This window comes from Pteronotus mesoamericanus, unplaced genomic scaffold (assembly GCF_021234165.1).
Source record: "Pteronotus mesoamericanus isolate MK-2021 breed Mesoamerican mustached bat unplaced genomic scaffold, CSHL_Meso_final contig_25, whole genome shotgun sequence".
Classification (NCBI taxonomy): domain Eukaryota; kingdom Metazoa; phylum Chordata; class Mammalia; order Chiroptera; family Mormoopidae; genus Pteronotus; species Pteronotus mesoamericanus.
The window spans coordinates 2,107,926-2,130,140 of record NW_026555105.1 but is presented as its reverse complement, the minus strand read 5'-3'; the positions used below and the strand labels follow the sequence as shown (position 1 = coordinate 2,130,140).

General features: G+C 54.3%; 1 protein-coding gene across 1 annotated transcript in view; it reads right to left on the bottom strand.

Moving 5' to 3' along the window:
- Positions 1–2,944: 2,944 nt before the first annotated feature.
- Positions 2,945–22,215, bottom strand: part of LOC129070585 (serine/threonine-protein phosphatase 4 regulatory subunit 1-like) — a 51,567-nt gene continuing 32,296 nt past the window's right edge. Inside the window, 18 exon segments of the mRNA XM_054573538.1 lie at positions 2,945–3,102; positions 3,794–3,979; positions 6,157–6,277; positions 7,057–7,177; positions 9,359–9,459; positions 10,276–10,306; positions 10,308–10,453; positions 10,455–10,690; positions 14,222–14,375; positions 15,945–16,097; positions 16,232–16,485; positions 16,488–16,665; positions 17,721–17,885; positions 18,414–18,460; positions 18,463–18,525; positions 18,528–18,570; positions 20,455–20,520; positions 21,261–21,368. Coding sequence (XP_054429513.1) covers positions 2,945–3,102; positions 3,794–3,979; positions 6,157–6,277; positions 7,057–7,177; positions 9,359–9,459; positions 10,276–10,306; positions 10,308–10,453; positions 10,455–10,690; positions 14,222–14,375; positions 15,945–16,097; positions 16,232–16,485; positions 16,488–16,665; positions 17,721–17,885; positions 18,414–18,460; positions 18,463–18,525; positions 18,528–18,570; positions 20,455–20,520; positions 21,261–21,368 — 2,331 coding nt within the window.

Here is a 22,215-nt window from a genome sequence, read left to right as displayed (position 1 = left end):
GGCCGGCCACTGGCTTCAGCTTCGCCCGGCGTCATCCCGACTCCCTGCAGCAGCCGGCCTCGCGTCATCATTGACTCCGCCCTGGTCGCCCCCTGCGACGCCCGAGCCCCCTCTGTGTGCTGGTGGCCCCCCACAAAGAGCAGAGGCGCAGCTCCACGTGGCTGCGGTGCCGGGCCTTAAATAAACTGGCAGGGCCCGGGCACTCCCCAAAACCGTGGGAAGCTTTGTTGAGATCAATACAGAGGTCTCGCTAGGAGGCCGCGCCGCCGCGCCTCCGCGCCCCCGCGCCCCCAACTCCATCTCGAAGCTTCCAAGCCGCTCTGTCAGTTCCTTTAGTCTGGAACACGAGGCACTTCCGGCCACTGTTAGGAAATGAGAGCCTCTGCTCAACGTTTGCTTAAAACACAACCTTTGCGTCATTCGGGGCCCACTACCTGGAGGAATTACCTGGGAGCAAGGCTCTCTCGTTCCTCCATCACTGCGCCCCCGGCACAGGCAGGGCTGTGAAGCGCGGCCTTTAGTCCTGCCTGGAAATCGTGCTTCTAGCGTGAATGAAAAACCCAACACCGCCAAAATATGGCTCCTTTCAGCAGACCTGGGCCTGATTTGGTGAGAAAAACAAAACCTAACCAAGCCTGGCACTTGGCCACCGCGGAAGGGGGAATCAGGCCTTCATGAAAACCTGCAAAACTGCACCAAAACCCAACGGTTTTGAAAATGCTCGGGAATTCTTGCAGTGAGAAAGGTGCTGACAAGAAGAACCCAGATGAGGGGTGACGGCCACGCGGGGAAAGGCCGGGCCGGGTCTGCTGTTGAGATGCCTGCCGAGGGGGCTCTGCCTGTGAGAGGCCCTCTTCTGCTTTCCCATTAACTCACCTGAGGGCAGGCCCCAGGTTCAAGTAAATAGGAAGTTCATGTGGGGCAGTCGGGCCCCAAACACTCAGCCCCTGGACCCACACGGTCATTGCACAAAGAGCCACGTGATGAGAGGACACCAGGGAAGAATGCTTGGAGAACCAGGACAAGCTTAGTGAAAGCTCAGTGGCTACCATTAAAAAAAAAAAAAAAAGGCTAAAATGTGAGTTTTAAACGCATTTTTTTTGTGTGCAGAGACATTACAATCATTTAAAAAAAAACAACAAAAAACCTTTGCATTGGAAAAGCATTCCTATCACAGAAAACTTTTAACATAAACTGACATTTGAAAGGCTGCACAATTTACTAGAGTCTCTAGGCTGTCGACAAGCACGTCTGACTCAGCGTGCAAGCTCCACACATCACGACACAAACAGAAGCTCATCTTTTTTCCTTAATGGAAAATTAAGCTCTGCACAGAATACAAGATTCCAGTTGAATAATTCCACTTGCTGCTAGATCAACAGATTGTAACAATATGACAATCTCAGTTTCTAGGCAATAAAAGAAAAAAATTTAAATGGCCTGTTACTGAAGCTAAACACTGCCTTTGTGTACTTACCGTAGGCAAGAATTGAATGCAAAATGGAGGTGTTTTCTTTCTTCCTTAATATGTGCCCCCCCCTTACTGCCCCACTCTTTGTTGCGGCTGTCCAAACGCAGCCCTGGCTGCGCTCTGAAATCCCCGCGCACGCCCCTGGCCCACCGCCTTGCCTTCTGCGTGCAGCAGTAGCAGCAGCACCCTGGGACTAGGGGAGGCGCGAGCATCCCAGGCAGCAGGATGTTCAATAGCGAGTTCAGAGATTTTATTTAAAACAAAAAGAAAACACTGACAAGCAAAAGGTCCACGGGCAGAGTCAACACAGCCGAGGTGCCCTTGGCCCTACAGGGCGGCCCCTCCCTCCCCTCCCGCCCACCTTTGAAAAGACACATGCGTTAACCAGAGGGCTGTGAGCACATGCGTGTGTGGAATTCAACCCAATGTTCATAGAACCTTGAGTTACTAATGAAAAGCCTATTTAAATTCTAGAGCATCTTTCTTAGCTTAAATTTTAAAAGCATGAAATCTAAGTCCTGTGTACTTAGTCAGTTTGAAGAGCACCACAATTTAATACCCCAGACAACCGGTTTTTTGGGCAAGTCTGTGGACTGATCAGAACTAGGGTGTCCTATCGTTTTAAGATTCTAAAGCGTGAGGATTTAAAGGCAAATCCACGCATCTCAATGACCGACGTCCCTCCTGAGTCCTCAGGCATTATGACAGCATCAAAGAATGAAGTCCTTCTGCTTCGGGCCTCTAGCAAAGGCCAATACAAGTCTTTACGGCCACAGGCCTGCAGCAAAGGTGGGGGCAGGGGGGTGGAGTTCTGAACAGAGTTTATAACAAACGTGCAACACTGGAAAGATGGCCATAAATCATCCTTTAGTACATTTCTTTACTATCACGTTTTCCAAAAGTAAACAAATTGGGCTCTATTTGCAGCAACTCAAAGTGGAGCATAAATTTAAATGATGTATTTGTTCTGTTCACTGATATGGGGCTAATATTACATTAATATCTTTTCCTCCTGTCAAGAGTTATTTACATATGTACAGTATTTCAGTTGAAAATAAAAGATAATGCCACAAACTATATTTTATAGGAAAGCAGAAGGGAGCCAAATGTGTAAGCCTCTTAAAGACTGAAAAGCTCCTAATAAACTCCTTTATTGGGGGGTGTGCTTTAAATAATAGAGCCTATACCAGAGAAAGCCAACTGCCCGCGGGTACCTGAGGCCATGGAGGGCCCCACGCCCAGTCAGCCGCCTGGCTCTGTGCCCTCTCAGGCTACGGATCAGGCAGGCGGCCTGGCCACCCGAAACCTGTGCCCATCCCAAGGGCAGCCCCGTGAGTGCAGGTGGGAAAGGGGCTGCCGACGGTGGGGGTCGGGGAGTCAGAACCCCGAGCTTCCTCCCTCGGCGGGTCCGACTATGGCCGGAGAGATGCACCAAAAAGGGAAGGACCCGCATGGGGGAAATCACAGGGCTACTCAGTTCCGCTTCTCCAGCACAGCAGTGTCCGGAAGATTCCGCCGCTTTGGTTCTAGAGTGGCCAAAAAGGAGACATCTTGGTCCCGGTTTGACTGCAAAGCTAAGATGGTCTCTTCAACGACTTCAAGATGAGGGTGACCGGCATTTCTAAGGTATGCTAGGGAGAGAGACCGCGGGTTTGATGTGCGTGTGCCCCTGAACCGTGGCCCAAAACGTCCCCTTGTCCGAAGGGTTCTTCAACCACATCTCAGGCCAACAAATGATTTTTCAAAGACTTGTCACATGTATAAGTCCTTAAAGTGATAAAATTGCTGTAATCAAAGAGTATTTCTAAAATTTCAAAAATGTCCTCCCAAGAACAGGTAGGCATATTTTAAAAATAACTAAAAAACTTCTAGTATCATCTTTTCTTCCCTCCAACAGAGCGAACTTTCCGAGGGCCCCTATCTTATATTAAGTCCTGTTCAGGCTGAAAATAACTGACCAGGTTAGACTATGTGCTTTTTTCCTACTGACTACAAAACCAGACCATTAGTAGCAGCTAAGCCTTAAATGTGCTACCTCTCATAATCTGTACATCATAATTCGAAATTTGCAAAGTTGCCTTCATTTCTAGAAGACTCTAATATTTTGCATTTTTGCGTGTTTATTAATTATGAAAACTGAACCGCATCCATTTCCTCAGTCCTTTTTTGGGTAACATGAACTATGCATCAAAGTGGACACAGTGATTTATGTAATCCACCTGAAGTGTGCAATCACCTTATTGGCCACAATTCCTAGGGAGGGCACCTTGCTGCCGCTCCAGGACGTTTGAGACGTGGGGGCTGAGGAGCGGGCCCACCTACCCTTCTCCAGCAGCGTCTGCCTCAGTGCCTTGGCCAGCAAGACCCTCACGGTGGGCACGGGGTCCGACGCAAGGCTCAGGAGGCTGGGGGGCAGGTGCTCAGAGGACTGGTCCCCGGGGATGCCATCCTCGCTCATCACAGCCTGGGACAGAGAGAAGGCCAGAGCCATTGAACCAGCAGGTTTCGCTTGCCGTCGGCACAGCTCTTCTAAAAACACCCGTTTCTCAACTCCAAAGAAGCCAGCTCCAGACCTGCTGCTCTGGCAGAGTGCGTGTGTGTGTTGAAACCAAAAACTCAGCCACGAATCTGGCCAGAAACAGAGTTCCCACTTTATCATGCCTCACCAGGCCGGCCTCAGGTGAGCAAAAGGCTACAAGCCAGGCCCGTCTAGGCTCCGCCCTAGCTGGGCTATGCACACCCGCCTCTGTAGCTCTGCTCAGGGCATGAGCCACACGGAGGCGCTGGGGCTTCAGGGCACTCTGCAGCAGCGAGCGCAGTGCCGTGGGTGGAGTGGAGAGCCCTCACCCCAGCCCCTCGCCGCATCCAGGCCCTGAGGGCAGGGCTGCGCCTGCGGGGCGACCACCAGACCCCGGACCCGACCCAGCGCCAGGCCCTCTGGAGCCGTGGGCAAGCGCTGCTCCCATAACAAGCCCGGCCTCTGCACATTGGCCTCCGCTGTGCTCGTCGGGGGTCTGCCAGGGACGCTGGTGGTTCGCCCTCCCAGCCAGCCAGGGCAATCGGAATCGGCTGCATTTAGGGTGCGCGAACTCCGCTGCCCTGTGGTCGTGACACCCAAAGGTCTCACAACCAAGCAGCAGCAGTGGCTGGAGACTCTTAAGCCAGGCGTGTGCCACCTGCAGACCTCACTCCCGCAGATGCTCACAGCCGGGGGGCCCCGGCGCCTGGCGCTGTGCGGGGCGACTCAGAAGCGTCAGCTCCTTAAAGCAGCCATGCACAACCACAGGCCCCCGTCAGATGAAAGGGGGGCGCAAGGAGGCTGCGTGGCCCAGGCCCTTCACTGGGCTGCGAAGCTGGTGGCATGGCTCAGAGTCGGCCCTCACCAGCTCCAGGCTCTCGCCTGGCGCCAGGGCCACACAGAGTGACCACCAGCAGGACCCTGGGAGGCGGGCAAGGCGGAGGGCCCTCCCTTGTGCTGGCTGCTGTAGGTTTTCTAAGTCTTTAATGGTTAATTAGTGAGGGCACATGAAAAATTAGTTGTTCTTGAACAAAACTGGTTGGCACCTTTTCCTTTTGTTTCATCATATGTTTCCTAAATCTGAGATTAAGAATTTAAAAATAAAAGTAAAAATGTCTCATTTACCCTTGGTCCACAAAATGCTTTGGAGCACCAACTTTTTTACAGAAGCCTGGCGTGTCAGGCCTGGGGTTTGGGAGGTTGGCACTTCCCAAAGCGGATGGCCAAAGCGATGCCCTGTGATGCCCCTCCAGCCCAGCAGGGGGCCCTCGTAAGTCTTTCAGCTGGGGGCAGGCAGTGCTTTGGAGGGAGAGAAAGGAGCTCTGGGGCCTGGGATCAGGCGGAGTCCAATCGTGGCTTTATTGCGCTATTGACAAAACCAGGTGACAGCTCGCAAGATTCAGCATTTCATTCCCTCTACCTCTATATGTGCTCAAAATGTGCATAAAATAACCCTTCAGCAGAAAAAAGTATGGCTTTAAACTGTCTGTGTGATCTTGAGGAAATCACTTAACCTCTCTGGGCTCCAACCGCTTCCTCTAACAACAGGTGTAGGAGTAAAGGCCGTAGTGCTCCACACATGGCACACCCTGTCACTGAAGGAGAAGCACGCGAGGAGACGCCTGGCGCAGGGAGGTGGTCAAGGCATGGCCGGCGTCCTCCGCAGCCGAACAGGAGTCGCAGCCTCCCCGCCACGAGCCACCGACAGGGGCAACCTGAGCTCCACGGGAAGGAGATGCCAAATCTCCCTGCGCCCTGTCGCTCGTGCGTCACCCAGCCGCCCTCCTGGGCAGCAGGCCAAGGCGAGGGGAGGGGCGCGCAGCCCAGACCTCGCTGCAACAGGGGAGCGCTCTGGGCCCCGCCCTCATCCCTCCCCGCAGGGAGGGGAGGTGCTGGGAGTGCAGGCGCTGGTTCGCGCCTCCAGCATCTGGAGTGTGCCTGGCGCACAGTAGGCGCTCAATCAATAGCTGGAGGCAAAGCGTGCACAGGCTGGGAAACCCTGGGCCGGCGCTCTGCCTGCTGGGCTGCCGGTCTCCCGGGAGCTGAGTGAGTTTGGCCCCCCGACCCCCAAGTCCCTGCCTGGCCCTCCAGGCCTGGGCCCCTCGCCTGGGACACCTGGCACCAACACATGGCCGGTCCTCCAGGCCATGCTCACCTGGCGAAGGACCGAGAGCTCGCCTCCCAACCCACTGGGAGCCATGCCGGAGTCCAAGGATGAATTCGCTGATGAAATTTAACCCCAAAGCACTTTCGCCATTTGAACAGAACTTCGGCAGAACGGCCACGGCCTGTGGGAAACGGTCAGACCTGCAAATGTAAAATGCCGCCGTGTGTCTGAATCGTGTCTGCTGCTCTGCGTGGACACTAGACGCCTTTATGCGCCCTCCGTCTCGACAATGAACTTAGGAGCACAAGCGAAAGTAATTTTGTTACAGTCATCATTAGAAACCAGAAAAAAAAGATGTTTAAATATATGGCAATGCACAGACACACACACAGAAAACCCTTTAAGTAAAATTTAACAAGGGCCTGGCAGTGAAAAATAGATCATTTATCTTAAGATTCCAAACCCGAGGAACTATCCGCTTGCATAATAACTAAATCATTACCTTTCAGAATGTGTAATTTTCATAAAATTTTAATACCATCAGAGTATCTTAGTAATTCAATATTTTCAAATGAGACTTTCCCACCTCAGTCCTCAGCTGATATAAGCCCACATAAGCCTTGGTATAAAACAGGATCGGCTTTTCTAACTACTTTTCTACAAAATCACGCTGTAGAGTAAACCCAACCTGTGTTTAAAAGAAACACGAAGCCATTATTTAAAGGGTTTCATTTATTCAATGATTTACCCACAATTTCCATCCCCGAACCATACAACAAAAAGACAGTCTTACATATTGATGAAACTGTCATACAGTTCCTAATTCCAAAATATAAAAGCTGGTTTCATAGGTAAACAGAAGAATTAAGCCCAGAAAAAAAATAAAGGAGTTAAAAATGGAAGAAGCATAAATATTCCTATTTCCAAAAATCACAAGCAGAAAAAGCCATGATTCCTTACTAGTCTGAAGGAGAGCCACCAAACTTCAGAAATTTTATCTGCACACAGCTTTAAGGCAATATGCATCAAATAATTGTAGACATCATTGGGGTTTTAGAGTTCCAAAATCAGTATCAGCTGCCTGAAATTAAAAAAAAAAAAGAAACTGTTTTGGGGGCAAAAAAAATATATTATTACCTTCTCTTTCTTCTCCCTTCCTCTTACGGATAAAAATAACCAGGCTGCAAAGCAGGGCAAGGAGGACCCAGGGAGGCTTCCGGCCAGGGAAAGGCCAAAAGCAGAGTTGAGTGAAATGACCACGTAAAGAAAAGCAAAAAAAAAAAAATCTTATTTCTTCATCTCACACACACAAATCAAATAAAAAGGAAATAAATTAAACATGGTAAAACAGAGGCTAAGAAATTTATGAATAGGGATTTACTATTTCAATTTGAGGTTATCAGTTCTAAAACACATAAAACTTTCAGAATCAGATAACATAAAAATAACCAGAACGTTGAAGTTCCCGAAGATCAACAGATCAAGGGAACACTCAAATGAGATTTCACTGCCTCCGCAGTGTTCCCGAAGCTGCAAATTAAATTTTCTGCGGCGGCTGGCGGCTCCCGGCTGGAGCGGCGCCTGCCAGCCGCAGCCGGTCCGCTTGCAGAGAACTGGGCGCCGCGGCCGGTCCCTCCACGGGGGGATCCATCCGCCGCTGGTGGGGAAAACCGCCCACCCGCGCGCTCGCTGCGCTCCACGCCGGCGTGGGGAGACGGGGCCGAAAACCAGTGGTGTTATGTCTGCACTGGCAACAAAAGGAAATGAGAAAGAGATGGGAAGGAAGTTAGAGCCAGAAGCCAGGAGTGCCGGGGAATACTTTCGTACCAAAAAGCACTGTTTGCAGAAAAAACGGTACCAATATCACGGCACGGGAACGCGGAATTCCTGTCAGTGGCTTTGGCTGCAATAACCACGGCAGAGCTGGGAGACAGCTACAGCTCGAAGACACGGCTGTCAGGCGACGCTCCCAGTTGGGAGCCAGGCCGCGGCTCGGTCCCGTCCCCGTGCCGGCCCGTCCCCGGTCCAGGTCCCTAGCCCTGGGGAAAGCGGGTCGGCCAGACCCCGGTTCCCTGACTGCTTCCATCTCCAGGAAGCGCATCAGCTCGTCCCTGTCCTCATCCCCGCCCGCGTTCACATCCCAGGCTTCGTCCTCATCTACGCCCCCGACCCTGTCCCCGTCGCCATCCCCATCCCCATCCCCGTCCCCATCCCCATCCCCAATCCGGACCGGGGCCGCGGGCCGCGGGCCAGGGATGGACTTGGTCGAGCGCCCGCACACTGCCGCTAGAGGGCGCAACGCTTTCATGAAAAAACTTGGGCTGTTTTTCTCTGTCCTCAGTATACACCGGGAACATGGCATAATGACTAAAACCTCAATCGCTCAAATTAAGCATAATGATCAAAGATCACAGCAAAGAGAAAATCTTTTAGTTTGCCCCCGGCATCGGCCAAATCATATCCTGAATAGCTGCAAAAGCTTGATGGATTTCTACAGGGAAGACAGTTATTTGAGATTTCTAGTTGAGGAAGAAAAATGAAAACTGAAGATACCGAAATAAATCTTGACAAGGTGAAAACTAAAACCCAAACAACAGCCACCACAAACAAATCCACTCGATACTGCGGAAATCACATTATGCACCTAGGGAAGGAGGATTATTTAAAGCGATGCTTTCGCTCTATTATAACCACTCAAACCTTTACCATCCCTTCTGCCGGCGCAGATGGAATTAAATAACCCCTTCACGCACAAAATGATATACAGATCTGAGCCACCTTGGGGGACGGTTTTATTTAATAATTGTCTCATCTGGGTTAGACCTTTTCATAATACCTCTCACTGTAGCATAATTTCCTTTAGAAGCTGAAGTGGCCCCACCACGCTGTGCCCTGCAGAGAGGGCTCCACTCCGAATGTTCAAGAAAGCTCAGGCAAAAGACTGCTCCGATGAATAGGAAAATATTGACGAGTGGGTGATTCATCTTTTATTTGGTTCGAATAAATTGCCTTATGGAACAGCAGAACACTCTAATTCCAGAGTGACGCGGGCCCTGTCTCCATCAGAACACGAACGTCTGCCCAGAGACAGAGGTATTTGTAGCTCAGGGCTTGGAGTTCAGCTTGTCCCTTCATAAAAACATAATCTCTTTATCCAAAAAAAGCACTATTACTGCTAGTTAGAAATCAATTAACAGGAAGCCAAATGAAGAATTGTTCCATCTAATTTGCCTTCTCAGGGCCCCACACAGGTTTTACTTACTCTGCTAGTTCATATCGGAACATCCAATCCCTGCTGTTATCGGTCACTACCAATTCTTGAAGCTGATAAAGATATTCTCTCCTCTTGTCTTCATGAAGCAACTATTTTTTTTAAGAATGACATATAAATAAAAATATACAATCCCTTAACATGAGCCCACACTTCCTGTGTTATTAGACTTCAGATTATACATTTGTTGCCAGCCTGCAGCCACGCACCCCCCTACTGCCTCTTGGACCCAGGTGGTTGTGCAAACGTTGCCCTGAACAGATGCCAGCACAGCCCCGGAGGCTTTGGCCTCCCCCGGGGCTCCGTACAGGCCACATGTCCTCAGGGCCCCAGCTTTTCCCCAGCAGGACTCCTGCCTGTGAACCCCGTCATGTGTTCACGGGTGGGGCCCGGCTGCTTCCCAGGGCCGGCCTGCTCTGAGCTGGGCACCAGAGTCCTTCAAGGGCAGCTCAGCTTGTGAACGCAAGGGATTAGTTTCTCTAGGTCTTTTTTAAATTCTTATCCTTGCACTCCTCATTCCCTTAGGAGGAGGAGAAACAGAAAACCAGGCAAGCAGGGGAGCAGCAACGACTTGGTGCAGCAGCAAGACCGATGTCAGCCAGCTCAGAGGCAGGCAAGGCCGCCCCACCAGGGGCCTGGCTCTGTCTGAGTCACAGAGCGTGCGGGGCTACCCGCCCACAACCCTCCACAGAATGAGACCTCTAAGGGGCAGGGGCTTAGGAGGAAAGGTGTAAAAACATTCACCCCTCACCAAGAGAACAGCCACTTTGAGATTTTAGATGGTATGTTTCAAATGGAAAAAAACAGACACCTGCATTGTGTTTTCACCGATTCCCTGCACGGCAGGGCTTTAAAAAGCTGTTTTGAAGAGTGGAATTCTGCCTCGTGTTTTTCACCCTTCTTCCCACCTTCAGAAAATCACACAGGTGTTTAAGGACCCACTTTGTCCAGGTCTTTTAAAAACCTGTTGAAGATGGGCACCAGGTCAGCAGCTGTCAACTGGTCCCCGAGAATCACAGCCGGCTCGTGGGTGGAGAAGGCCAGGGTCTGACGTACCTTCCACTGGGTGCACGACAGACACCTCTTGCACGTCGGAGGCCAGGGCCGCGTACGTCTCCTTCAGGCAGTGCCAGTTCTGTGGGCCCAGTGTGAGAGCCACCCCCGGGAGGCTGTGGGCGCAGTGCTTGGCGATGCCGGCGGCGACCGTCTGGGCACGAGCTGGGTCGGCCATCGACACGTACTCATCCAGCAGGGGCTGAGGTATCACACCCCGGGAGATGGGAGAGAGGGGAACTGGCACGCTTGCTGGAGAGAAAGGGAGGGCTCACGGAAAACAAGGCGTTCGGAACTGGGAGGCGAGAACGGGAAGGCGGCAGTGTGAGGGGCCAGGGGCCTTCCCCGGGCTCTGGACGGGCCAGCTTCTCACTCTGCGCGTTCTCAGGCTGGACTCAAGTCAGAGCAAGCCCACGTGCATCTTCCCAGAGTTCCTCCGAAGCTGGCACCACAGGGAAGAGTCTGGACATCGCTGTTTGCTTCATCTGGAGCACACGGCTCTTGGGAATGGAAACAGTGCTTTCTTGTAACTTCCCCCAGCACGTAGGGCCCCAGCCCCGACCCTCTGCTCAGCACTGATCCCGGCCGTCTGACGGGACACAGCCTTCCTGGACGCCCCGCTCGCCTTCACCTCCGTAAGCACGATGGGGCGCCCAAATCACATCGCACACGAAGCCGATACGCAAGACAGCAAAGCCAACCATGGCTCCCAAAAGAAGCCATCAAAAACTCTTCAGACAAAAGGGAAGAAAGCAAAATTACTAGTATAAGTAGACACTAAGTATTAGTGTATAGATGTTACATTTTTCTTTGATTTGATTTGCTTTAATTAAAACACTATTCTATGTTATTCAGAAGACTTTAAACACGATTGTAGAGTTTACTGCTTTTTTTAAGCTAGAGAGGAAATATTAGCACCATAGATTGTAAACTACGATATGTCATGAATATTGATGGAAGAAAAATATTTGCTTCCAGTGGCCATTCTTAAATTTAACTCCCAGAGAAATGTGAAGTTTTGGGCTGCTTTTCTTTTCAAGGAACAAACCTGTCGGTTAGATTTATTCTCCTCCTGTGGGATGGGGTCACGCCTCTGCTTGGTCCCCAGATGGTCACCGCTTCCGTCCTGAGGCTCCTCTCGACTCTGGGGGGAGGGGGCGTGTGGCCAACGGGCCCTGAAGGAGGAAGGGGGCCTGCTGCTCCCCCTTCGCAGAACCCGCTTTCGAAGCTGGAAGTGACTTTTGCCCCCCCGAGAGGAGAGCCTCCCGTTAGGTCGAAGCCCTCTCTCCAGGCACCAGAACATACATTCGCACAGTTATATGTAGTGTTTATAGACCAGTCTCTGTAAGTGTCGAGGCAAACACATTTCATTCATTTTCCTTTCAAAGCTGCACAGGGCCCTTACAAAAGACAGGCTAGCGCTGGCGAATGCCAACGAGCTGAGCCTGTGTCAACCACTCTTCCAGCCCCGGGCTCCCCAGCGTCGTTACCCAGGGCCCTTAAGGAGCAGTCAGTCATACGTTTAAGGCATGCCCCTCCCACCCCCAGAAGGCATGCGGGGTTTGCCAGAAACCGAGAGGCACCCCTGTGGGGCCTGAGAGGGTGGGGAGGCCAGGACACCGGCCCCTCCCCGCGGGCAGGGGCGCCTGCGGGGGGCGGGGCGAGGGCGGGGGCGGCCCCGGTGCCGGCCCTGGCATCTCACCTGCACAGACGCCTGCAGTGCTGGCGGAGGGGCCCATGCGTTGGGTCAGCTGTTCCAACGTGCAAGAACGTTCTGCGGGGACACTCGGGTCTCCGATCACTGAGTGGTACCGACGGAGACAGGCCTGACCTCCTGCTCCCACCACGACACGGGTTTCCTACCTGCGCTTGAAATGTCATACTGTCCACCAGCTGAATGCATCCTGACAAACCAGCTCCATGTATGATCCGGGAAAGTCGATTAACACACCAACATGCGCTCCGTCGGCTCGGAGGCATGCCACCGGCCCCTTGGTGCCGGGTTACCGGCCCTGAAACACACTGCTTCCTTTAATAGAGGGCGCGATAAAACAGAAATGTCTTGGCATGATAACCTAAGACCTCAATTTCTCCAACTTAATAAATTCACGTAGGTTAATAAATAATAAATCATTTCTCTTCTTTCAGGAGCTCACGGTGCTCCCAAGTCTCCGTCTGGAATTGTACGGAGAGCACTCGGCACAGGGGCCACGCGGGGGCTTCAGTACCCCCCGCCCCCCACCCCTGCAGGCAGGCAGCCCCCAAAGCACTGTGAGGTCTCTTCTCCAGAAAACTGCGTGGCAGCCAAGAGACACATCAGAGAGGAGAGGCCCCCTCCCGCTGCCATGTCAGGGCTCGGCTGGTGAGCCAGGGTGGCGGAGCGGCCGCGCGGGCTGGGGGCAAGGGCGAGGAGCTGAGTGGACCAGCCTGCCACCGCGCCTCCCCTGTGGCTCCTCTCCAGCTGTCTGTGCCAAAGAGCCACTGTCCTCGTGGTTGAAGCTTTTTGAGTTTCTTCTTTCTTCTCCTTTTTCAACAGGCAGGTCGTACGGGAACCCAAGACTACAGCTGCAAACCAGGGCCCGAGGGCGGAGGCCCTTCAGACCCTCCCCTCCGACAGGCCGAGAGTCAGGAGCCGGCTCAGGCTCTGTGGTTCCCCACTCCCACGCCCGGCGGGCATATGTCCTCCGGCACCCGCAGGCCGAGGCCATGCCTTTCTTCCCTGACACACCCGATTTTAACCAGGGCGGCCATGTGAGTTCTCTTGACTATTTTTTGAAACAAGCCAGCAAAATAGGATGTCACTTCATTTCTTACTAATGAAAGGTAACCTTAATAAACTCTTAATCATTTTATTTTCAGGGTCTTTAAATGTGTCTTTTGCTTTGCTTTATGGAGCAGGCCTAGGGAGGGGAAGGGCGGTGACAGTTTGTTGAGCTGCTAAAACCCGCTGTCAGATGAGTGGGAAAACAACTGGTTTTCTGGCCCCAGAGACCATGGGCTTGGAGAGGGTGCCCGTCAAGGCACAGGAGGAGGGGAAGGTGCCGACGTGCCCACGGCTTTGACCGTGGGCCTCTCCCTAATGCCAGTTCTTTAGTTCACCCCGACCTGGGCAGGACCCCAGCTCAAGGTGGCCCAAGTGCAGTTTAGTAGGAATTAGGGAGGCGTCCGAGCCTCCCACCACAAGGCAGTTAGGAAGCTTCTGAGGAGACAGGAACTGAGAGATGAGCTGCAGGCTCCCCGCTCGCCCAGGATGTCTCGAGGCCGGTCCAGAGCGGGAGCAGCGCCCCCACCTCTCCCGGAAGGACGCCCGGGCGCAGTCCCCAGTGACCACAGGCCGGGTGCTGAAAGCACGCCTCGAAGGCGACGGCCAAGCTCTCACTAAGGCCCCTGCCACCTTCCAGCTCGAGGGGCTTCCGGACTCACCTTCCACTGGGACCCACACATGAAATGCTGGTCACCTGTGAGACAGAGCCTCCGTCTGCTTAGCCGCGCCCAGCCCCCCACCCCGGGGAGTCGTTCTTTGGGGAGAGGGGAGGTCCTTTGCGGTCTCCCCGCCTGGTCTTTGCGGAGGAGAGTCAGGGTTATCCATCACCTGATTGATTGGCTGTCTAGTTATCCAAAACATGACCTTAAGAATAAAATCAAATTCGCCATTTATCATCTCTGCCAGGATATATTAGTAAGAGAGAGGCGGCTTTGTGATCTGTCACATCGGCGGGGGCTGAGGGCAGGGCAGGGACTCTGTGCCGCGGGCCATCCTGGCCCCAGAGAGCGGGCTGCGTGAGGATGAGGCCAACGAACCGTCGGGCGGCGGAAAGGGGCCCTCGGTATGGAGCGGCGGCCGGCTCCCTCCCCGAGTCCCGCTGTGCTGCACTCGGTGCAGCCGGCAATGCCTGGACTTGAACTGCAGGGAGAGAAGTTTCGAGGATTTCAGTAACTTGAGGCGGTTGCTGGGCTTCACGCACCACGGGACAGTGAGGGCGCACGGCACAGGCACCTGCCTTCCCCACGTCTGTCCCCACAGTACCTGCCCCGGGTCCCAGAACAGGCGCTCGGCGGGGGTCAGGTTCGGCGCCGCGGGCTTGATTCCAAGGAAACACCAGTCACGCCCACAGCACCAAACCTGAACCCCAAAGGCCTCAACTGGGAACTCGGAGCTCGACTCCATTGTCTTCCTCAGAGAGACGGCACAGCGCTACTGAGCGCCGGTGTCCGGAGGCCGCCGACACAGGGCGGGGTCCTGCGCTGCCACGTCCGCGCACGCACAGCGCACGCACAGGTGAGCGGCGGTCCTGCCCGCTCAGGGCTGCTCTTGCTTTCTGCCCACAGCTTGGCTCCTGGGGACCCTCCTAGCAGCAAGGATGACACATCCCACAGACCTTTCGGTGACAACAGACAGCTGTTTCCACGTCCCAAACCCCCAAACGCACACACACCATGCTGCCCGCGTTTTCTGTTGCTTAAATTCAACGGACCCCGAGCCTCATTAAGACGCTCAGAGCTTGCAGCTGGCCTCCCCGCACCCAGGCGAGGACCCGCCTCCCCAGCGCCGCCGACCAGGCCCGTCCCAGGGGCCTGGGTGACATCTCCTCTCACAAGTGCCTGAGGTGTCACTTCTTTCTGAATCTTTGCCAACACAGACCCCCCTGAGCACTGATGAGAGCTGGGAGTCCTCTTGCGCAGAGAAATTAAGTATGCACGTACACATAGACCTTTCACACCAACGTCAGGGACCTGGAAGGACCTCCGGGATGTATCCCTCAACTTCTCCAGATGGTAGATCCCTAGCCGTCCTTCAGAACCCACGTCAGACGTCTCCTGCTTGGCAAGGTCTCCTCCCAGCCATGTCCTCTGTCCCCTGTCCCCTGGAATGACTGGCTGCCTGACCTGAGCTTCCACAGCACGCCATGTCCACACCTGCCTCAGCCCCTGTGGCACCCACGCTGGGTGCGTGTTTACGCTGTCCCCTCCGCCCGGCTGCGAGGGCCTCCCGTGTTGATCGCTGCTGCCCTGGCCCCCAGCCCGGGCCTGGCGGGAAGGTGAGTGCAGCTTTAGAAAGGCGCTTCCCTGAGCAGACCCCTGTCCCCGGCGATTAGAAGTGATGGGTAGCATGTGCTCGTCCCTTCAGCAAACACTGGCTTAATTTCCTTTATCAATTTAAAGACAAAGAGTAATCACAGGGCTAACCGGATTTTCCACATTTGCTTTCCTGAAAGCGCCACAGATCTCTGCCCGGCAACAGCAGCAAGTGTCGTTTTTTTTCCAATTTCCCCAACCCAAGGAAGGATACAAACACAGCGTTATTTCGAGAAGGAAGAGGCATGACAATGGCCCTGGATTGCGGGGCCTGGTGTGCAGGTCTGATGCTCAGCGGGAGCACTGGTTGTAAAATGAGAAACAACCCAAAGAAGAAGTACTTTTCCTTGCTGTGCCAAGACAAAAACCTAGAAGTTTAGCTAAGGGCCGAGTTCCCAGGCTCCAAAAGGAGCGGCACCCTAAGCTGTTCATGCCTAGAAAGGCGTACGGCCAGGGCTAGCAAGGAGGCCGAGGAGCTCACGGGACCCCCGCTGGACGGGCTGGACCCACTGCTGCTGCAGTGGGGCTGACGTCTGACCCGCAGGGCTGCAGCAAGGAGGCCGTTCCCTGCGGCCACCGAGAGGGGGTGCTGAGGTCCTGGCTAGGGTGGGATGCGTGCGCAGTGTCACCAAAGGTCAGTAAACGCACAGGTGCAGCCAGTGCAGCCAGACACGGGCCCACGCAACACACGCCCCAGAAATACCGTGTTCCCTCTCATTAGTGAGTGGCATTTACCTTGAGCATCCGGACCAGGCACCACGGGCCCCGAAAGCTGTTGCGGACTTTCCGAATCTCGCTCCTGGCCCCACAGCTAACGGGCTCGGGCTCGGGCGTGGGCGTGAGGCTGCTGTCCGCCTGCAGCCCAGCCTCACTCTGGAGCAGCTCCAAGTCCTGGCTTACGTCGGGGAGAAAAGTTCACCAGGAAAGGAAGCCACCGAGTACCGTGTCCTCAGGGCTCCCTGGGCAGGCCAGGGAACCGGGTCCTGGTGGCTGTTGACATCAGGGAGCCCCGAGAAGGCACTGGCCGCTGGGGAAGGCCTGGTTGCCTCGGCTCCAGCCCAGCCCCAGTCCTCCGCTGAGTCTTCTACTCGGCTATCACGGGAGCTCTCGAGGTGCAGGAAACTGCCTCCCACGGCGGGTCTGGCTGCACCGGCCACGGCTGCGTGGAACTAGGTTCGATCACAGGAGGCGCACTTGAGCACCGTGTAACAGGCCAGAAGGAAGGCGCGAGCGCATGGGCCCCACCCGCGCATGGCCCGTCCTCCCCCTGACCCGACCCCCGACACGCTCTGTGTCCCAGAAGATCACAGCCTCGCGGGAGGGCGAGCGGTCCAGCCAGCCCCCTCTGCTCCACTGGGCGTATCACGCACGCTCAAAGTGCCACATGCAAGCTGCCCTTCACTGTGCACAGGCAGTGAAGGAGCCCCCGCTCCCGCGGGCACACCAAGCAGCAAGACTGCCTGCACTTCCTGCCCTTAGGGCCTCCACCAGGGGGCAGGCATGAGAAGACAAAAGGGCTGAGGCGGGCAAGTGCTGGCTGGCTGTTAACCACTTGGGGAGTCTTGGCCAGGAAGACGCTGCCCAGGGCGCGACATGCCGCAGGGCTCCGTGAGCATGGGGGTGGGAGGGGGAGGGACCGATGCACCAGTTTCACAAGGGGTCAGCGCTGGGATGTGAACTACCTGCTCTCATGCTCCGGCGTAATGTTACCAATGGAGAGACCCCTGTGAACCACCTTGAATGGTCTGGTTGGTTTGCCCCCCAGCATCCTCGGGAACAAGGTATTTAAAACACCCAAGGCCAATCATAGAGTTTCTAGAAGAAAGTGTAGGGTCTCCTGACGGGGGATCGGGAATGCCACCATTGGGGGTACGTAAGATCCCACGGCTCAAAAGTGCATTTGGGAGACTTCACATTTTCCCTGTGTACATTTTCCAAAGAACTTCATTAATCAAAAAGTAAGAAAATTTTCTTTATAGGCTATTTAATCACTACTCTCAATGAATATTTTATCTAAATTTAGGAGACAGGGTAGCTTCATTATTTATAACCCAGTAGTCATGTTTCAAAATCATTATTGCAATTACTTTTTGCTTCTTTACATAATTAAAGCTCTAATATTCCATCTTGCCCAGAAGGTCACTGTTACTAAAACTCCAGACGAGATAATTGCTGGAATTTTAGGTGGGTGCGGAGGTGAGGCAGGACCTGGTGATCATCCAGGTTGGAGCTCACCAGGCAGAGGCCTGCAGGCGACACTGGGCTCTGCATCCAGGGGCGGCAGCCGGGTGCCCCGCAGGCTGTCCTCGTGAACACCAAGGCCAGCCCCGGAGGGGTTTGCGAAGGTGGAAAGGAAGGGGCCCAGGGACTGGAAGGCAGCCTGGCGCACCTGAAACCAGAGAGGACAGCGGTTAGACGTGGCCTGGGCCCGGTCTGACCCCAGGCTGCACGGGCGTCGATCACCAGGCCATGCACTGCCCCCCGAAGCATGTCTAAGCAGATTTACTGCCTTCCAAGGCACTCCCTAAATTCCAAGTAAACTATTTTTTCAACAGAAAATAAGGAGAAATTTAGCACTATCTTGTAGTTTTCAGTCTTTCAGAATATTAATTCCACATCAAGTAATTCCAGACTCTATAAAGCACCTGAATGGATTGTCTTAAATACCACAGCATATTTGTGATCAGAACAGGAAAGGTAACGAGCCACAGCTGTCTCCTCCGCCTCATCCCCACACCTGTGAGATTCGCTCACTGTAAACATTACGGCAAGTGCCACTTTCTTAAAGTCGCCAAAGCTGCTGGGACGCTGAGACTGCAGTGCCCTAACCCTCACAAGGTCTAGAGGTGGCTGTCAGTGACGGAAAAGACAAAAGCACACAGTCCCAAGTCGAGGCCAGGACGCGGCCCGTGCTCACCCATCGGCAGGAGTTGCTGACCAGCCGGGTGAAGAGCGGGGACAGCTGGTTCTGCGGACCTCGGGGGGCGCGCTGTGGGACACGGCCAGGGAGCACGCCTCGCAGGCTTCCACGTGCCCCAGACGGGATCCGAGCAAAGCCCAGGGAGCCTGGGGACCTACCAAAGCAAATAAGATTGTGCTGCTCACATCGGGGCACCCCAAGGAAGGGCAGACCCTATTTTAATGGTGCAGTTAGGGCATCTCTATCAATTAATGGCAAAGAAAGGGAAATATATGATCGTCTAAAACGAATCACTTGAAGCCAACAGAAATTATGACAAGCAGAATAAAGCAACTTTTCCTTCACTTCATAATTCCAGTCAAAGAGGTGGTTAAACTTAGCAAAGCAATAGAGAAAATAAATCCCAAAAGGCCGGATGTCTGGTGTCCGCTATGCGATCACAGAGAAGTGTCGGGAACGGCTCTGAAGGTGAGCGGCTGCCCCCCAAGCTCGTCCGTCCAGGTGCCGTGGCCTTTGACGGGGGGGGTTTCGTGACGGGAGCTAAATCGTAAAAACTGACAGCGATGCAAATGCTTTCTGTCCACAGGACTATGTTTATCATCACCCTGGACACGACCAGCTTCGAATCCGTTTGTAAGTAAGGTCACTGCAGGGTTCTTTGGTCCGACCATGTGCAGAGCTTTGGCGCCTCCGTTAAACCAGGTCTTGTGTCTACGGGGTCCTTCATTAATAAATGAGTTAAATAAAACTGCTGACACATCTTCATTCTCTATCTGCATAAAGGTCTTTTAAAATTCATCCTTTAAAAATGAGGCTTCGTTTTTAATATTCTAATGTAAAATAAACAGCCAAAAAGCTCCACAAATAGGACTCTACAAGCAAGGAAATACCCACATCAAGCGAGGCGAGCATGCTGGTCCCTGCGGGTCCTCAAGCAGGTGCTCTCCGTACCAGGTGACACTCACGGCACACCAGAGTGACGCCCTACGGAAAATTCCTTTGGGGTTAGGACTATGTGGACATGGCTTATACTTCAAAAGCATCAAATGAGCTTCTGGACATAAATTTTAAAATCCCTTTAAAGATGACACTTTCTGAGGCCAGGTTCCAACCCCTCAGGTCGCAGGGCCTGTCCAATAAGGCGGCAGGTGCGTGCTGAGCATCGCTCTCCTGGCGCCAGGGCCTCGCAGGCCTGGGAAGGAAAGAAAGGCGAGCACGATGGCGTGCAGAGCCTGCGTCAGCCACGCTCGAGTGCGTGTGGCAGGGACGCCCGAGTCTGACCCAACGGTAGCGGCAGTGCCGAGAAGTGGGGGATGAGTTCTCTCTGACCCAGTGGCAGGGGTTGGGGGTGAGCCCAGGCAAGGAAAGGGCCGAGTCAGACACATGCACATTTGAGCTGGGTCTGAAGTGGAAGAAGGGTCCCACCAGGGAGGGACGATGCTGGAAGAGGGGCAGCAACGAGCAGAACAGTTAGCAGCTGGCTCATAAAGTGGCTTCTACCCTGCTCTGTCTCAGAATCCTGAGGGAATTTATCAAAAAGACCCCTGGGCTCTACCGCCTCCTGCCCTCCCCGTGTCTCAGATGCATGGCCGCAGGGCACCTGCACTCAGGCCAGGGTAGTGGCCAGACCTGAGGGGGGCGCCTGGAGGCGAGCTCGGGGAGCTCCCGGTGCAGGGCCTGAAAGGGCAAGAGGGGTCTGGACGCTACCCTGGAAACCAAGAGCAGATCCCACAGGCTTCGAGGCCCAGGACTGGGGTGGGGGAGGGGGAATAGACAGAGTGGGGGGCAGTGACCAGCAGGGAGGTGACACAGGAGGCTGCGGGAAGGAGGACCAGGCTGCCCCCATGGCCCCATGGCCCGGCCACCCCACACTCAGGGAGAGGCATGTGCTCCAGAAGCCAAGCAACTTGAAACCGATGGATGCAGAACCGAGCTGCTATTCCAGAGCAGCGGACGCGGCGGCGCAGACCCGTACAGCTGGCTTTAAAAGCGCCCTAACTAGTGCAGCAGCGATTACAATGGGCAAAACCTCATGCACCAAAAATTGCTCAGTGGCCTCCTGTCCAACGGCATGACAAGTATCACCACAATTTGTAGCACACACCTTAACAAGGCAAAAGGCATAGCCATTATTCTCCTTTTTCTTTGGGTCTTAACGAATCGTGATGGCTAACGAGCGGGAACCTGGAGAGCGATCTCGCCTCCCGCCAGGCAGCCAACAAGCACTCGCTGAGCCCATCGCCCACACGGGCCACCCAGGTGCCTCCGACGTGCTAGAAGCAGAAGATTTACAATGGAGCACTGAATTCTAGGACTTTCTGCCTCCTAATTGATCTCAATACATAATGTATTTGGTTAGTGATAGAGCAAAAGAGACCCTTAACAGTCTCCACAAAGTAAGTGAGACCTGTCTTCGCGCCGATTAGTCACGCAGAGAGACCAGGAGGGAGATGAGGCGCTCCGGGGAGGGGCAGCACCGGCCTTCAAAAGGGAAAACTTGACAACCACATGACAAGCGACCCAAAGGGGAGAGGGCAAGGGAGGAGTTGCAAGGGACGCAAATCACCCCAGAAAATGAAAAGAAGGCTTTGCTCGCAGGGGCAAGGGCACTCCGTCACTATAGCAAGGTCCCCGAGCCTGGCCCCTGCACCCGAGAACAGCAGGCTGGCTCAGCAGCAGGGTGCAACACATGCCCTGCCTGCTGCAAACTCCGTGGTGCCCACTGGCCCCGCTCCCCTTCCGGACTGTGGCTGCGGAGGACGTCCGGGGACGGGGCAGGCATCGATTCTTAATTGTTTAATGTTTTGAGTTGCGGGGGAGGGGGTTAAAACCGTATGTGCCCACCTTCCAAACCTCAAAGAGCTTCCTGTCACCGCACAGCTCGCAGAACCGAGGGAGTAGCAGGTGCTCGACGGTGCTCCTGCTCAGCACTGACGCCGCTTTGCAGGTGACCTGTGGAGAAGAAGACAACCGGAGTCGCCGGGACGCCAGAGCCTATGTGCCACCACATCAGCACCTGAGCTCCCCAAGCTAACATTCAAAACACTGCCAAAATGCCCGAGAAGGAAAAACAAAGAGCGTCAGGAGTGTTGTCAAGCTCTATGTCCAACAAAAGGCCACATGTTTCTCAAGCTGAACTCTGAGAAGGGTTTGTCTGAAGCTCACGGGTTGCCGTTGGCCAGGTACCCGCTGCATGGCCACACACGAATGAACGGTTTATGGGCACTAACTTGTTTTCCTTCCCCAAACCCTATGACGAGGGTATTATTTATCCTCATTCTTCCAGATGAGCGAACTAACACTCAGACAGGCGAAGTAAGTTACGTGACCCAAACTGAACAGTGGGGAGGCGGACGCACAGTGGTGGCTGGACACGCATCGACAGGGCACCGGAGGGCAGGCACTCCGGGAGCCAGGGCCTTGCCAGGAGGGAACCGCGCTGTGTAAGGCAGGCATTGCTGTGGCTTTTTGGCCCGGGGCACCCCCATTCTGCGTGGCTACGCAGACCTCAAGCAAAAGCTACGGCATTACTGGTTTAAGAAGTCAGAGAACAGAGACGGAAGTTGCCAAAGTAGCTGGCAGGTGAGGGCAGAAGTCCTGGGAAGGAAGGAAGGAGGGAGCAGAGAGAGGGAGAGCCCGCGAATCTGTGATGAGGTCCGCCCTACTCTGTGCTTGCGCGGGGAGGCGGTGCGGGTCGGAGGAAAGCGGCGGCTTGGGGGCAGCAGGGCCTGCGCTGTGTGCCAGGGCCGGCCGGCGTCCTACGTGGGGACTAACGGGACCCAGAGCCCCTGCGGGGCTC